At 37.3% G+C, this 15607-nt stretch overlaps 1 protein-coding gene and 1 pseudogene across 4 annotated transcripts in view; one reads left to right on the top strand and one right to left on the bottom strand.

The window, feature by feature from the left end:
- Window positions 1-15607, top strand: part of BCL2L13 (BCL2 like 13) — a 91211-nt gene that overhangs the window by 49115 nt on the left and 26489 nt on the right. For all 4 annotated transcript variants that reach the window (XM_045775147.2, XM_045775157.2, XM_087855465.1 and 1 more), the window contains one exon: window positions 2873-3016. In XM_045775147.2, coding sequence (XP_045631103.2) covers window positions 2873-3016 — 144 coding nt within the window. The remainder of the gene's footprint in view (window positions 1-2872; window positions 3017-15607) is intronic.
- LOC123778060 (BCL2/adenovirus E1B 19 kDa protein-interacting protein 3-like pseudogene) lies at window positions 9042-9554 on the bottom strand (annotated as a pseudogene).

Below are 15607 nucleotides of genomic sequence, written 5' to 3'. Positions count from 1 at the left end.
TCCTGTGGCATCACACTGGGTGATACATAATGCCTGGTTGTTGCTTAAATTTTATTTTGAAGCAGATAGGTCAAACATTCAAACCTAATCAATCAAAACAGATAAAATTTGTGGGATATGATATTTACTGGAATTGTTAAGTTATAAATTGGTTACTAAATAGTAAATTGATGGATCAAAATATGTATTTTATCATTACAAATGTCTATTCTACTGGAACAGACCCTTGGAGCTATAAATTAATATACTTCATTTTTGTACCCAGCAAGCTATACATTCTTTAATAATAAGATAATATGTTAGCATGGTACCTATGAGGAGACAGTGAATGGAGGTATTCCTTTTTGATGGTCAGAATTACCTTAGCATTCCTTTACAAAAGTTATTGGAGAGAAAAATAATTTATATGTGTTGTGGGGATTACTATTATCCAGTAAGGAAATGACTTAGAGGAATTCAAAGAGTAAGACTATTTGGTTCCTTTTTAGTCTTAGAGATATGAATAGTGGGGACCTTTTAGGAATGGATGCTTGGGGATCCAGTTTTCTTTTTTTAAGCTTTTTTTTTTTTTTTTTAAGTACTGTGGGAGGGGGAGTACAAAAAAATAGCAGATATTAGGTGATAATTTCTTATGGGTAGTACACTGCCAAGTTGATGGAATCAGTTGTAGAAATAACTTACGAGGTTTTGTGTGTGATTACAAAAATTAGAGGGCAGGTGGGTTTAACTATATAAAGACAGTCTAAATTATACTTAGAAGATAGTGGGCCTGGAAGTCATCATACGGGTCCCTGAAGGTAGGATGTCAAATAGGTAAAAGAGACAGAACGTATATCATCAAGAATATTACAGTTAGAATTTGTTAGTCTTGATAAATGAAGTTTCTGTACTCTGGTTACTGCATTTCGAGAAAGATAGAATTCGGTCAGAGAAGATCTGGGAAGGGCTATCTAAATGATCACAGCACTGAGGGAACTGCCAGATGAAGAACAGGCCAAAGGATTAGTGAATTTCAGCCTAAAAAATGTGGTGAACGAGAGGGAATATGATTAAGGACTCAAGACAGTAGTGAAAGAGGATTACAGATTTATCTCTAGATGATTATGTAGTAAAAGTAGGGCATCTACTTTTGATACATGGAAGAGATAAATTTGGAACAAATAAAAATAAGTATTATTTTGTATAGCAAGTATAAAGTGTTTGCAGCTTATTTCCCTAAGAGGTAATAGAGCTTAAACATGAATAGCTTTAAATTCATTTGTAGATTATTATGGGAAATTGGACTGTCTTGAGGTATAGAACATGTCAGGCCCTTGAAGTTACTGTGATCTGAGTCAGCAGGACTGATAACATGCTGTACCTGGCTGCTGCTAGCACTGCAGCGACATGAACAGTAGCAATAGGTTCGGGGGTGGGTGTTTTTGGTTTTTAATAGTATGACAGGTTTTCTAATGGTGAAGAAAAACTAATATATTCTTTATAGCCCTAGACCATTAGCGTTAGGAAGGGGTTCTTAAATAAATTTTGGGCTAGGGTTCTTTTACAACATTGAAAAGGGAAGTTATGTGTTTGTTGCATTCTTTCTTTCAGACTTTGATATAGATTCCCTCAGGACTGCTTTTACTTAAAAGCCAAAGAATATTAGGAAGACTATAAACTCATTGTCTTTTCTGTTTGTCCTCTTCTGCAGAAATATTTTGTAATCCCTCAGTTATTACCTTGGCATTTCAGTAACAAGGGACTGGGATTGGTTTCATTTCCTTTTGCATTCCTTTTCCAGGCATGTGGGGCCCTCTTGATGTTTTAGACTGAAGAGATTGCATGAAGAAGGTTAAATGAAAATGCTTAGTTCTTTTCAATGTGCAGTTGTTTTGGAAGGCAAGGGACTCTCGTATGCCTCTGTCATAAATTTTGGTGGTTTTAAAATATTGAGCCAAAAGGTTATTAGTAATGATAATAATACCTCCTTAGGGTTTTTTTGTTTTGTTTTTAGATTTTATTTATTTGAGAAAAAGAGCACAAGCAGGGGGAGGAACAGAGGGAGAGGGACAAGTAGACTCACTGCTGGGCGGGAGGCCCGACAGGGCTCCATCCCAGGACCCTGAGATCATGACCTGAGCGGAAGTCAGACACTTAACCGACTGAGCCAGCCAGGTGCCCCCCTATTTAGGTTTTGATGACTATCATAAGAGGGCTGATAATTTTGAAGGTTATTATTTTCAAATAGATAATAAAAGCAGATGGTACAAAATGCAATCAGTACAGAAATATATACACTGAAAACTATTTTCCCACCCTATCACTGTTACTTTGTTCTCTTCTTAGGCTACCACTAGTACCAGTTTCTTGTATATTTTTCCAGAGATACTATAGAATTATACAAACATGTATATATGTGTGTTGTGTATGTATGTGTATTTTAAACACAAATGGTACCATTATTATATACACTGTCCTGTCACTTTTCTCACTGAAAATAAGTCTTGGTGATGGAGCAGTGAACAGTCTAATTCTTTTTAACAACTACATGATATTTTGCCAAAATTTATTAACCAGTCCCTGGTGGGTTGTTTCTAGTCTTTTGCTGTTATAAATAATACTTCAATGAATTTTCTATACATGTTTCATATACACACATACACACGAGCCCAATTATTTTCATAAAATAATTATTTCTACCAACCTATGGTATAAAATCTACATGCATTATTCACAGACATTCTAGTAAGGGGTCAGTGTTTTATTCCTTTATTATAATAAAAATGAGATTCCATAATGATTCATCCAAGTTATAATTTTCTAGTAGCTGAACATATAAGATGAATTATATGACTTTCAGTTTGTTTTTTACTCTCTCATCTTTGCATTGAAGATTTTGGTGCCTCTGATTTTGCTACAACAAATGCTTTTGGAGTTGACAAGACGTGGTCAAGAGCCTCTGAGTGCATTGCTGCAGTTTGGTGTGACGTATCTGGAGGACTATGCAGCAGAGTACATCATTCAGCAAGGTGGCTGGGTATGAGCTATTACGTTTTTTTTTTTTTAATCTTTAAAAAAAGGCTAAGCTTCTCATTGTGGTTGTTTTTAGCAACAGGTTTAATATGAATATTATCATTTAATGTTATTTAACATTGATTGCATGACGCTCAGTGGCAAACTCTTCATATGGTTTCATTATTAAGATTTTACTTATCTTAAATTGATAGGTGGTTTTTTGTTTTTTTGTTTTTTTTTTAAAGATTTTATTTATTTATTTGACAGAGAGAGACAGCCAGAGAGAGGGAACACAAGCAGGGGGAGTGGGAGAGGAAGAAGCAGGCTCTCAGTGGAGGAGCCTGATGTGGGGCTCGATCCCAGCACTCCGGGATCACGCCCTGAGCCAAAGGCAGACGCTTAACGACTGAGCCACCCAGGCGCCCCAATAGGTGTTTTTTTAAAATAGTTATTTTGAGTAATTCTAATTATGAAACATTTTATACTAACAAAAAATATTTAAATAATTAAGAGATGAGGAATAATAAAATGAATGCCTATGTATTTGCCATCCCAGTTGAAGAAAAGAACACAGCCAGTACTTTTGAATTTTTTTATATGCCAAGAGGATTTCAGCATGCTCTTACCTACTTCACAAGGATAACTCCTCTTCTGAATTTTGTTTTTTTATTATAGTTTGATCATACATATATATGTATCTCTAAGCGATTATAACATTTTGTATGTTTTGAACTTTATGTGAATAATAATCATACTATGTGTATTCTCTTAAACTTACTTTTTTTCACACAGTGTTATATTCTTGAGACTCTCCTTGGTCATTGTTTCTCAGTTTTTTTTTTTATTATCACTCTTCTAAGGATCCTTTTTATTTATTTATTTGGATCCTTTGTAAACGTTTTTATCCTAATCATCTCCTTCCTCCCCCATGAAATTTTAATACTACAGATAGGAATCTATTGCCCTTTGAAGGGCCACAAGTGATTGTAGTGTCTAAGATTTCCCCCATTTTGCCAAACCTATTTTTACCCTTGAAATCATCTAATGATCTGGGTTGATGTATTGGTTGGTGTTTGGTATTTCATTCTGTAGATATTAACAATTTATTTCTCTATAATCTTATCAGTAGACATTTTCACCTTTTTGCTATTACAAACATTGCTGTTAAGACCAGTTTTATATATATGTATATAAGTTTCTCTGGTTATCTACTTGGGAGTAGAATTTCTGGGTCCAAGAATATAGACATTTTCAATTTACAAGATAATGCCAAAGTGTTTTCCAAAGTGGTTTTCAAACTTATACTCTGTCAGCAGTATATAAAAATTTTTGTTTCTTTCGTCTTCCCTAATACTTAATATTGTTGGACTTCTTAATTTTTTAAATCATTTATTAAAATAAGATTATTTTGTAGTAAGTTTGGATTTACAAAAATGTTACAAACTATTCCTGCATACCCTTCACCCCGTTTTCCCTAGTGTTAACATCTTATACAACTATGGTACCCTTATCAAATTGACTTTTCCATATTGATTTCATATCCAGCAAATTTGTTAAACTCTCTTATTATCCTGATTATTTATCTCTGGGTTTCTTGTCTTTTTCTTATTGTTTTTTGAAGATTTTATTTATTTATGAGTGAATGAATGAAAGAGAGTGCATGTGTGTGTGACCCCAGGGGAGGGGGACCTGGAGACAGAGAATCTCAAGCAGACTGTGCACCAGCTGCAGGCCCACTCTGGGGTTGATCTCACAACCCATGAGATCATGACCTCAGCCAGAACCAAGAGTTGGACGCTTAACTGACTGAGTCACCCAGGTGACCCCCCCCCCTTTTTAAAGATTTTAAAAATTTATTTGAGAGAGAGAGAGAGAGCCAGCACGTGAGTGGGGGGCGGGGCAGAGGGAAAGAATCTTCGAGGAGACTCACCTCTGAGTGCTGAGCCTGACACAGGGCTCGATTTCATGACCCATGAGATCATGAGCTGAGATGAAACCAAGAGTCGGTTGCTCAACCAACTGAGCCATCCAGGCACCCCCTCTTTGGATTTTCTTTTTCTTTTTTTTTTTTTTTCTTATAAAGATTTTATTTTATTTATTTTGACAGAGATAGAGACAGCCAGCGAGAGAGGGAACACAAGCAGGGGGAGTGGGAGAGGAAGAAGCAGGCTCCTAGCAGAGGAGCCTGATGTGGGGCTCGATCCCAGGACTCCGGGATCACGCCCTGAGCCGAAGGCAGACGCTTAACCGCTGTGCCACCCAGGCGCCCCCCTCTTTGGATTTTCTACATAGAAAATCATACCGTCTGTGAATAATGATAAAAATTTTCCTTAATAACTCTATCTTTTTAACACATTTATTGCACTAATCAGGATCTTCTAGTACAATATTAATGGAATTGGTGTTAGGAGGCATGCTTGTTTTTTTCATGATGTTAAAATGAGTGCTTTTAATTATTTCACCATTTAGTTGTATGAATCTCAATGAGTGAAGTTGGCCTGTAATTTTTCTTGTTTGGTTTCAGTTTTAAAAGTATGTTGGCTTCATTTCATAAAAGAATTTAGCGTTGGGAAGGGTGTTTCCTCTTTTTCTATACTGTGTAATATTTATATGAGGTTTAAATTATTGTGCCTTGCTTCCTATAACATGCATGTAAAATTGCCTGGTGTTTTCTTTGAGGGAAGTTTTCTGGTTTTTTCCTGTCAACTTTTTTTTAAATTTTATTTTTAAGAGGGCTCCACGTCCAGTGTGGAGCCCAACACAGGGCTGGAGCTCACAACCCTGAGTTTGAGACCTGAGCTGAAATCGGGAGTTGGACATTAACTGACTAAGCCACCCAGGCACCCCTTTCTTGTCAACTTTTGATAACTTTCCTGGATATTATCCCTTAATTTTCAGATTTGTTGGTATAGAGCTGTTCATTATACTCTTTTATTTTTATTCTTTTGGAGGAGACTGCAGTGGATTTTTATACCTTAATTCTCTCATACTACTTACTTTTAAACATTTTGTTTTGGAGAATTTTGAACATATATGAAAATAGATAAGATAGTATAATGACTCCCATCACTTAGGCCTAACAGTCACTAGCTCATTGCCAATTATGCTTTATTCACACCCCAGTCATGTCCCTTCTAAATATTATTTTGAAGCAAAATCCAGGCATTATATGATTCTATCTATAAAAATTTTAGTATGGGGGCACCTGGGTGGCTCAGTGGGTTGGGCATCTGCCTTCGGCTCAGGTCATGATCCCAGGATCCTGGGATCAAGTCCCCCGTTGGGCTCCTTGCTTGGTGTGGAACCTGCTTCTCCCTCTCCCACTGCCCCTCTCCCTGCTCATGCTTACTCTTGCTCTCTCTGTCTCTCTCAAATGAATAAATAAAATCTTTCAAAAAAAATTTCAGTATGTAGGGAGGTGGATAGGGGGATGGGTGAAATGAATGAAGAGGATTAAGAGTACACTTACGAGCACTGAGTATCAAATTGAATCACTATATTGTACACCTTAAACTAATATAACACTGTATGTTAAGTATACTGGAATTTAAAAGATTTTTCAGGGGCACCAGTGTGGCTCAGTTGGTTGAGCATCTGACTCGATCTGGGCTTAGGTGTTGATCTTGGGGTTGTGGGTTCAGGCCCCTCATCAGCCTCCATACTTGGGCATGGAGCTTACTTAAAAGTTAAAAAAAATTTTTTTTTTCAGTATGTATCTCTAAAAAATAAAGATTTTCTTTATTTTTATTTATTTATATTTAAACATTTTAAAAAAGATTTTATTTATCTGTCAGAGAGAAAGAGAGCACAAGCAGGGGGAGCAGCAGGCAGAGGGAGAAGCAGGCTCCTGGCTGAAGAAGGAGCCCAGTGTGGGACTCCATCCCAGAACCCTGGGATCACGACCTGAGCTGAAGGCAGATGCTTAACCAACTGAGCCATCCAGGCATCCTGGTTTTCTTTTTTTTTAAATCACACTACCTTTATCACATCAAAAAAATTAAAAACGATTTCTTCATATCCTCAAATACCCTCTTAGCATTCAAATTTCTAAATGCCTCAAAAATATCCTCTCTTTTGGTTGTGAGGGTGATTTGACTGTGACAGCTGTCACCCCATCGATTGCTAGGTTTGATTTGACTGATCTGGCTGGCTAGGCGGCTGTCCCTTTCCTTTCTCACCACGTGTGTCCCTCCTGAGGCTGTGCACTTTGTCGAAGAGGACGACCTTCCCCAATAGAGGAGGACCATTCTTCCGTCAAGGATATAGGAGTAGCTTCGCTCCCCTGCTAGAACCTCGAAACAGGCTCTCAAGGTCCATTTGTAGAAGAATGTAGGGTAGTCAAACTTCCAGGACTCCAGACACACCCAAACGAGGCACTGAATGTGACAGTCTGCCTCGCTTTCTTTCTTTTTTAGATTTATTTATTTGAGAGAGAGAGAGAGCACAAGCAGGGGGAGGGGCAGTGGGAGAGGGAGAAGCAGACTCCCCACTGAGCAGGGAGCCCGATGCAGGGCTCAGTCCCAGGGCCCTGGGATCACGGCCTGAGCCGAAGGCAGACGCTTGAACAACTGAGCCACCCAGGTGCCCCCAGTCTGCCTTTCTAAAAAAAAAAAAAAAAAATCCTCTTTTAAACTTTACAATGTATGAAGTTTTATGTTCCTTTTCTTTTTTATTATTATTTCTTAATTTCTTCTTATTTAGTTAGTTAGTTTTTGGTTTAAAATAGTTTATTATTACCCAGGATTTTTGTGTGTATATGTGTGTCTTGGGTTTTTTTACTTAAAAAAGTAAGCTCTAGGCCCAATGTAGGACTTGAACTCATGACTCATCAAGAGTCGTATGCTCGGGGTGCCTGTGTGGCTCAGTCAGTTAAGGGTCTGCCTTTGGCTCAGGTCATGATCTCAGGGTCCTGGGATCGAGTCCTGAGTTGGGCTTCCTGCTTGGTGGGGAGTCGCTTCTCCCTCTGCCCTTTCCCCTCCTGCTTGTGATCTCTCTCTCTCTCAAATAAAAAATTTTTTAAAAAAAGAGTCACAGGGCGCCTGGGTGGCGCAGTCGTTAAGCATCTGCCTTCCGGCTCAGGGCGTGATCCCAGCATTCTGGGATCGAGCCCCACATCAGGCTTCTCTGCTAGGAGCCTGCTTCTTCCTCTCCCACTCCCCCTGCTTGTGTTCCCTCTCTCGCTGGCTGTCTCTCTCTGTCAAAATAAATAAATAAAATCTTCAAAAAAAATAAAAATAAAGAGTCACATCCTCTATCGACTGAGCCAGCAAGCCGCTCCTCTTTTCTTTTTAATAACTATAAATTCAAACTTAGGGAAGCTTTCCTTTGTCTTGAAAAACAAAACAAAATAACAAAGCTTTCTGTATCATTTGCTAACCTGATTTCATTTTTTAAAAATTTTATTTATTTATTATATTTTTAGAGACAGAGAAGGAGAGTGGGGAAGAGGCAAAGGGATAGGGGGAGAGAGAGTCCCAAGCAGGCTCCACGTCCAGCATGGAACTTGATCTCAGGACCCTGAGATCATGACCTGAACTGCAATCAAAAGTCGGAGGCTTAACTGAATGAGCCGCTCAGGTGTCCCTTGTCGTTGTTGTTGTTTATATTTATTTATTTATTTATTTATTTATTTATTTGAGAGAGAGAGCACGAGCAGGGGAGGGGCAGTGGGAGAAAATCTAAAGCAGACTCCGTGCTGAGCTCAGAGCTTGATGCAGGGCTGTATTCCATGACCCCGAAATCATGCCCTGAGCTGAAATCAAGTCTGTTGGTGGCATTTGTGGGAAAAGAAGCCCTTGCAAATTTCTAAACAACCGTCAACTGCTAGGAAATTCTAAACCGTCTTATAGGCCAAAGAGGGAATGAGGTTAGTAAAACGCCTCAACAGAGTTTGAATAAAATACTGGTTTTGAGAGTAGTGGAACTTGGATATGCAAAAATAGGGTGGTAAGTTGGGTCATGCTTACAGTGGTCTCAAGTTCAAGTAAACTGCTGTGATAATACACCACTTCACATGTCTCATACTTTTCAAGGGGCTTTTCTTTCCCTCAGTAGGTGCTGGCAGAAGGTATGCTCAGTCATTTTCAATATAAATGCCTAGACCCAAAGCCAAAGCATGAGAAAGGAGGAGAGATGGAACGAAGAGAGTCTGCAGAAAAAAATACCCCCTTTCTTCCTGGTTTCGCTTTTCCTCATGCTCACAGAAGCGGAGTGGAAACTGAAGTGGAACTCCCTGGGGGAATGGTTTCAGGCCTGCTGGACCAGTCAGACATACAGTCTGTACTTTGCTTCAAAGCATCAACTTTTCTTTTCCAATTTCTGACTGGGAGCTATGGTCTCTGCTGCTGTGCATTTCTACATTAAACATATAATCTGCCCATGTTCTTGTGGGGAAGGACTGTCACAGTAAGGATTTCCCCTTGAACTACTCTGTCCTGATTCATGTTGTGCACTCAAAAGAATCTCTTCCATGTCTCCCGTGTAGATAGAGGTTGAGGAAGGTACGTGAGCCATCCCCCATTTTCCTCATTGCCATTATCATTGCCATTGCTGCTGTTCATGGTAGCTCCACTCAGGAATCTTCCTCACCTACATGGTGCTTTACAACGAGGGAAGAATTATAATGCAGGGAATGTAATTCATTCCCTTCTCAGTTTTCGGTTTTATTACGATATAGTACATCCAAGTTTGCTGGTTATTATAATTTGTTACAGAGAAAGTAGCTCTTTTAGTCAACTGAAATGTGTGTGCTAAAGAAAAGAGCAATAATATAAATAACTACTTTGTTGATATTTAAATTTTTAATGTGTTTTTAATCTCTAAATTTGAGTGCCCAATCTGTATTTCACATTGTGTTTTTCTTGTGTTTAAAACCAAGAGATTGCTTTTTTGACTAATTGGTGAAAATGTATCCTCTGATAGAAAGTGTCAGTATGAATCATCTTTAAGGTACTTTGTGTTAAGCATTACATTGACAGGTCTTAAAACCATTATGGTCATTCTTCTAGAGGAGAATGATTTGACTACATGATGTTGCATGTCTGTTATGTAAAGTCTGTAGTACGATTTCCACGGGTAATGTGTTTGTCTTCAGCCACTTGAACACAAGCTGCCTGGCTGTCAAAGTGGAACTAGTTTTGAAAACCTACAGGAAAGGAGGTGATGGCAGCTATAATCTGTTGGATGAAGGGTTTGGGCATACAGATTTGCAGAGAGGAAAATAATATTTTGTTCTCTGAATTATAAAAAGAAATGGCTGGGATAAATGTCTTTTGGATTTCTGCAGATTGTTTTGTTTTTTTATGATTTATGTTTTGTGATCATTTTTGTCTTAATATATTTGAGATGATTTTTCCATTGTACTGGTATTGAGAAGAGCACTTTATTGAGGCTTATAAGTAATGTGACTGGTGTGGATTTTTTTTAATAAACTGTAGAGTAGTTTTAGGTTCACAGAAATATTGAAGGAAGGTACAGAGATTTCTCATATACTACCTGCCTGCACACATGCATAGCCTTCCCCATTATCAACATCTCCCATCAGAGCGGTACATCTGTTACAACTGATGAACCTCTGTGGACACATCATTGTGACTCAAAGACCATAGTTTATGTTATAGTTTACTCTCGGTGTATATTCTGCAATTTGGACAAATTTAGGATGACATATATCTACCACTATAATATTATGCAGAGTAGTTTCACTTCTCTAAAAATCCTGTGTTCCTCTTGTTTGACTCTCCCTCCTGCCTAACCTTTGGCAACCACTGATCTTTTTACTGTCCCCATAGTTTTTCCTTTTCCAGAATGTCATATAGTTGGGACCATGCGATATATAGCCTTTTCAGATTGGCTTCTTTCACTTAGTAACATGCATTTAAATTTCCTCTATGTCTTTTTATGGCTTGATAGCTCATCTCTTTTTAGCATTGAATTTTTAGCACTCCTTTGTCTGGATGTACCACCGTTTATTTACCCATTCACCTACTGAAGGAGATCTCAGTTGCTTCCAAGTTTTGACAATTAGGAATAAAGCTGATACAACTGTCCATGTGCAGGTTTTTGTGTGGATATGAGCTTTAAACTTCTTTGTGTAAATTCCAAGGAGTGCAGTCTGGTAAGAGTATGTTTAGTTTTGTAAGAAACTACCAAGCTGTCTTCCAAAGTGGCTGTACCATTTTGCATCCCCACCAGCAATGAATGAGAGTTCCTTCTGCTCCAGACTCACCAGCGTTTGGTGTTGTTGGTGTTAGATTTTGGCTATTTTACTAGATGTGTAGTGGTATCTCATTGTTTTAATTTGCATTTCCCTGATGACATATAATGTGGAACATCTTTTCATATGCTAATTTGCCATCTGTACATCTTCTTTGGTGAGGTATCTGTTAAGGTGCTTGGCCCATTTTAAAAATCAGATTGATTGTTTTCTTATTTAAGAGTTCTTTGTGTATTTTAGATAATAATCCTTTATTAGATGTGTCTTTTGAAATTTTTTTCTCCCAGTCTGTGGCCTGTCTTTGCATTCTTTCAACATTGTCATAGACAGACATTTTTTTTTTTTAAGATTTTATTTATTTATTCTACAGAGATAGAGACAGCCAGCGAGAGAGGGAACACAAGCAGGGGGAGTGGGAGAGGAAGAAGCAGGCTCCCAGCGGAGGAGCCTGATGTGGGGCTCGATCCCATAACGCCGGGGTCACGCCCTGAGCCGAAGGCAGACGCTTAACCGCTGTGCCACCCAGGCGCCCCAGACATTTTTAATCTTAATAAAGTCCAGCTTATCCACCATTTCTTTCATTGACTGTGTCTTAGTGTTGTATCTAAAAAGTCATCACCAAGGCCAAGGTCATTTAGGTTTTCTCCTACGTTATTTTCTAGGATTTTTATAGTTTTGTGTTTTATACTCAGATCTGTGATCCATTTTGGGTTAATTTATGTAAAGGGTGTAAGGTCTATGTCTAGATTTGGGGCGCCTGGGTAGCGCAGTCGTTAAAGCGTCTGCCTTCGGCTCAGGGCGTGATCCTGGCGTTCCGGGATCGAGCCCCACATCACGCTCCTCCGCTATGAGCCTGCTTCTTCCTCTCCCACTCCCCCTGCCTGTGTTCCCTTTCTCGCTGGCTGTCTCTCTGTCACATAAGTAAATAAAATCTTTAAAAAAAAAAAAAAAGGTCTATGTCTAGATTTGTTTTTGTGTATGTGCATGTCCAGTTGTCCCAGCACCATCGTTTGGAAAAAACTTTTTTATCCATTGTTTGCCTTTGCTCCTTTCTCAAAGATCAGTTGACTCTATTTTTGTGGGTCTGTTTCTGGGCTCTCTGTTCTGTTCCACTGATCTATTTTTCTGTTCTTTAACCAATACCATGCTGTCTTGAACACTCTAGCTTTATAATAAGTCTTGAAGTCAGGTGGTGGCAGTCCTCTATCTTTGTTCTTCAATATTGTGTTGACTATTCTTGGTCTTCTGCTTCTCCATATAAACTTTAGAATCAGTTTGTTAATATTTGCTGGGGTTTTGATTGGGATTCCACTGAATCATAGATGAAGTTGGGAATAACTAACATCTTAATCTTATTGAGTCTTTATATCCATGAACATGGAATATCTCCATTTATTTAGTTCTTTTTTAATTTCTTTCATCAGAGTTTTATAGTTTCCCTCATATAGATCTTGTACCTGTTTTGTTATATTCATGCCTAAGTATTTTGTTTTTTGGGATGCTTATGTAAATAGTATTAAGTCTTTAATTTCCAGTTCCACTTGTTCATTGCTAGTATATAGGAAAGCAATTGACTTTTGTGTATTAGCCTTGTATTCTGTGATCTTGCTATCATTGCTTATTGGTTTTAGGAGTATTTTTGTGGATTCTTTCAGATTTTCATTACATAGATGATCATGTCATCTGTGAACAGACAGTTTTATTTCTTCCGTAAAATAACAAAAATTCAGCAGAGTAAATTCAAGGATCTAATTGGCTTTATTCAGTGATTCATGAATCATGCAGCATCCCATCTAGCAAATAGAAAGTAGCTCCAACCAGCTGCAGAAAAGGAGAAGTTTTTAAAGGTAGAAAGGAGGTGGGACAAGGAAATTATAAACAAAAGAAAGGATTATTTCAGGCAAGGTCACCTTTTTTTAGGGGGATGCAAGGAGTCTGTTGCATGAATTATCTCACCAGTGTTGACTAGGAAATTCCAGACTGACTGGTTAGGATCACATTCCTGAAGGAGGTTGAAATTGCAGTTAGGTTAGGTATTAAGTCTTGGTTGGTGACATGGGATTAGCTCAAGTGAATCCATTTGGGTCCTGTTGTCTTCTTTTTAGCAATTCCTTCCCAGTCTGTATACATTTTATTTCCTTGGCTTACTGCATTAGCTAGGACTTTCAATACAGTGTTGAAAAGCAGTGCTGAGAGATGACATCCTTGCCTTGTTCCTTATCTTAATGGGACTCTTTATAGTTCTCACCATTAAACTTGTTAGCTATAGGTTTTTTGTAGATACTCGTTTTCAAGTTGAAGTTCCCCTCCAGTCCTAATTTACTGAATGTTTTATCATGATTGGATGTTAAATTTTGTCAGAAGCTTTTCTGCATCTGTTGATATGATCTCGTGACTTTTTTTTTTAATTGTCTATAGCCTGTTGATGTGTTGGGTTACATTAATTGATTTTTGAATGTTGAACCAATCTTGTATATCTGGGATAAATTGCATTTGGTCATGCCATGTAATTCTTTTTTGTACATTGTTGGGCTCTATTTGATAATATTGTGTTGAGGATTTTGCATCTATGTTCATAAGATATATTGGTCTGTAGTTTTCTTATAATATCTGTCTGATTTTAGAATTAGTATAATGCTGGCCTCCTAGAATGAGTTAGGATGTATTTCCTTTGTTCTATCATCTGAAAGAGATTGTAGAGAATTGGTATAATTTATTTCTTAAATGTTTGGTGTAATTCACCACTGAACCTGTCTGGGCCTGGTGCTTTCTGTGCTTTCTGGTTTTTGTTTCTTTGTTTTTTTGTGGGGCTTGAACTCATGACCCTGAGATCAAGACCTGAGCTGAGATCAAGAGTCAGATGCTTCACTGACTGAGCCACCCAGGCATTCCTGTGCTTTCTGTTTCAGAAGATTTTTGATGATTGATTCAATTTCTTTAATAGATACAGGCCTATTCAGTTTTTTTTTTTTTTCTTGTGTGAGTTTTGGCAGATTATGTCTTTTATAGAATGAGTCCATTTCATCTAGGTTGTCAAATTTGTGGTTGTGGAACACAGTATTCCTTTATTATCCTTTTAATCACTATGGTGTCTGTAGTGATGTCCCATTTTTCATTTCTGATATTAGTAATTCGTGTTTTCTCTTTTTTTCTTATTGAATTTATCTTCTCAAAGAATCAGCTTTTGGCTTTATTGATTTTTCTCTATTAGTTTCCTATATTCAATTTCATTGGTTTCTATTCTTATTTTTATTATTTTCTTTTCTTCTGATTACTTTAGATTTAATTTCCTCTTCCTTTTCTAGTTTCCTAAGTCGGAAGCTTAGATGATTGATTTTAGATCTTTCTTCTTTTCTAATATATGCATTTAATATTTAATGCTATAAATTTCCCTCTAAGCGTTGCTCTTTCTGCCTTGTACAAAATTTAGTAAGTTATGTTTTCATTTTCATTTAGTTCAAAATATTCTAAACTTTCTCTTGAGATTTATTCTCTGACTCATGTATTATTCAGAAGTATATTATTTAACAACTAAGTATTTTGGGGTTTCCCAGCTATTTTTGTTATTGATTTTTAGTTGTATTCCATTGTGGTCTGAAAACAGACATTGTATGATTTCTATTCTTTTAAATTTGTAAAGGTGTGTTTCATGTCCCAGAATGTGGTCTAGGTGAGTATTCCATGTGAGCTTGGGAAGAATGTGTATTCTGCTATTATTATAGATGCCCATTATATCCAATTGATTGATGCTATATTGTTGAATTTATGTCATTAGTGACTTTCTGCCTGTTTGATCTATCCATTTCTAATGGAATGGTGTTGAAGTCTCCAATTATAGTAGTGGATTCATTTATCTCTCCTTGCATTTCTATCAGTTTTTGCCTCCTATAATTTAACACTCTGTTGTTAGTTGTATACACGTTAAAGATTATTATGTCTTTTTGGATGTTTAACCCCTTTATTTCTGATAACTTTTCTTGCTCTGAAGTCTGCTCTGTTTGAAATTAATAGAGCTACTGCCACTTTTTTTTTTAAGATTTTATTTTTTAAGTAATCTCTCCACCCACTGTGGGGTTTGAACTTAAAACCTTGAGATCAAGAGTTGCATATTCTACCTGTTGAGCCAGCCAGGCACCCTTACTTTCTTTTGATTAGTGTTAGCATGGTATATTTTTCTCCATCCATTTACTTTTAATAGGTATGTGTCTTTATATTCAGAGTTTCTTGTAGACAACATATAGTTGGGTCTTGTTTTTTGATCCAATCTGATAAGTTCTGTCTTTTAATTGGTACATTTAGATTATTGGTGTTCAAAGTGATTATTAATAACTGAATTAATATCTACCATATTTGTTAAAACTGTTTTCTACTTGTTGCCCATATGTTCCTATTTTTGTC

Source organism: Ursus americanus, chromosome 25, assembly GCF_024610735.1.
Source record: "Ursus americanus isolate L20-20 chromosome 25, mUrsAme1.1.p, whole genome shotgun sequence".
NCBI lineage: Eukaryota > Metazoa > Chordata > Mammalia > Carnivora > Ursidae > Ursus > Ursus americanus.
This window is presented reverse-complemented; position numbering and strand designations above follow the sequence as displayed.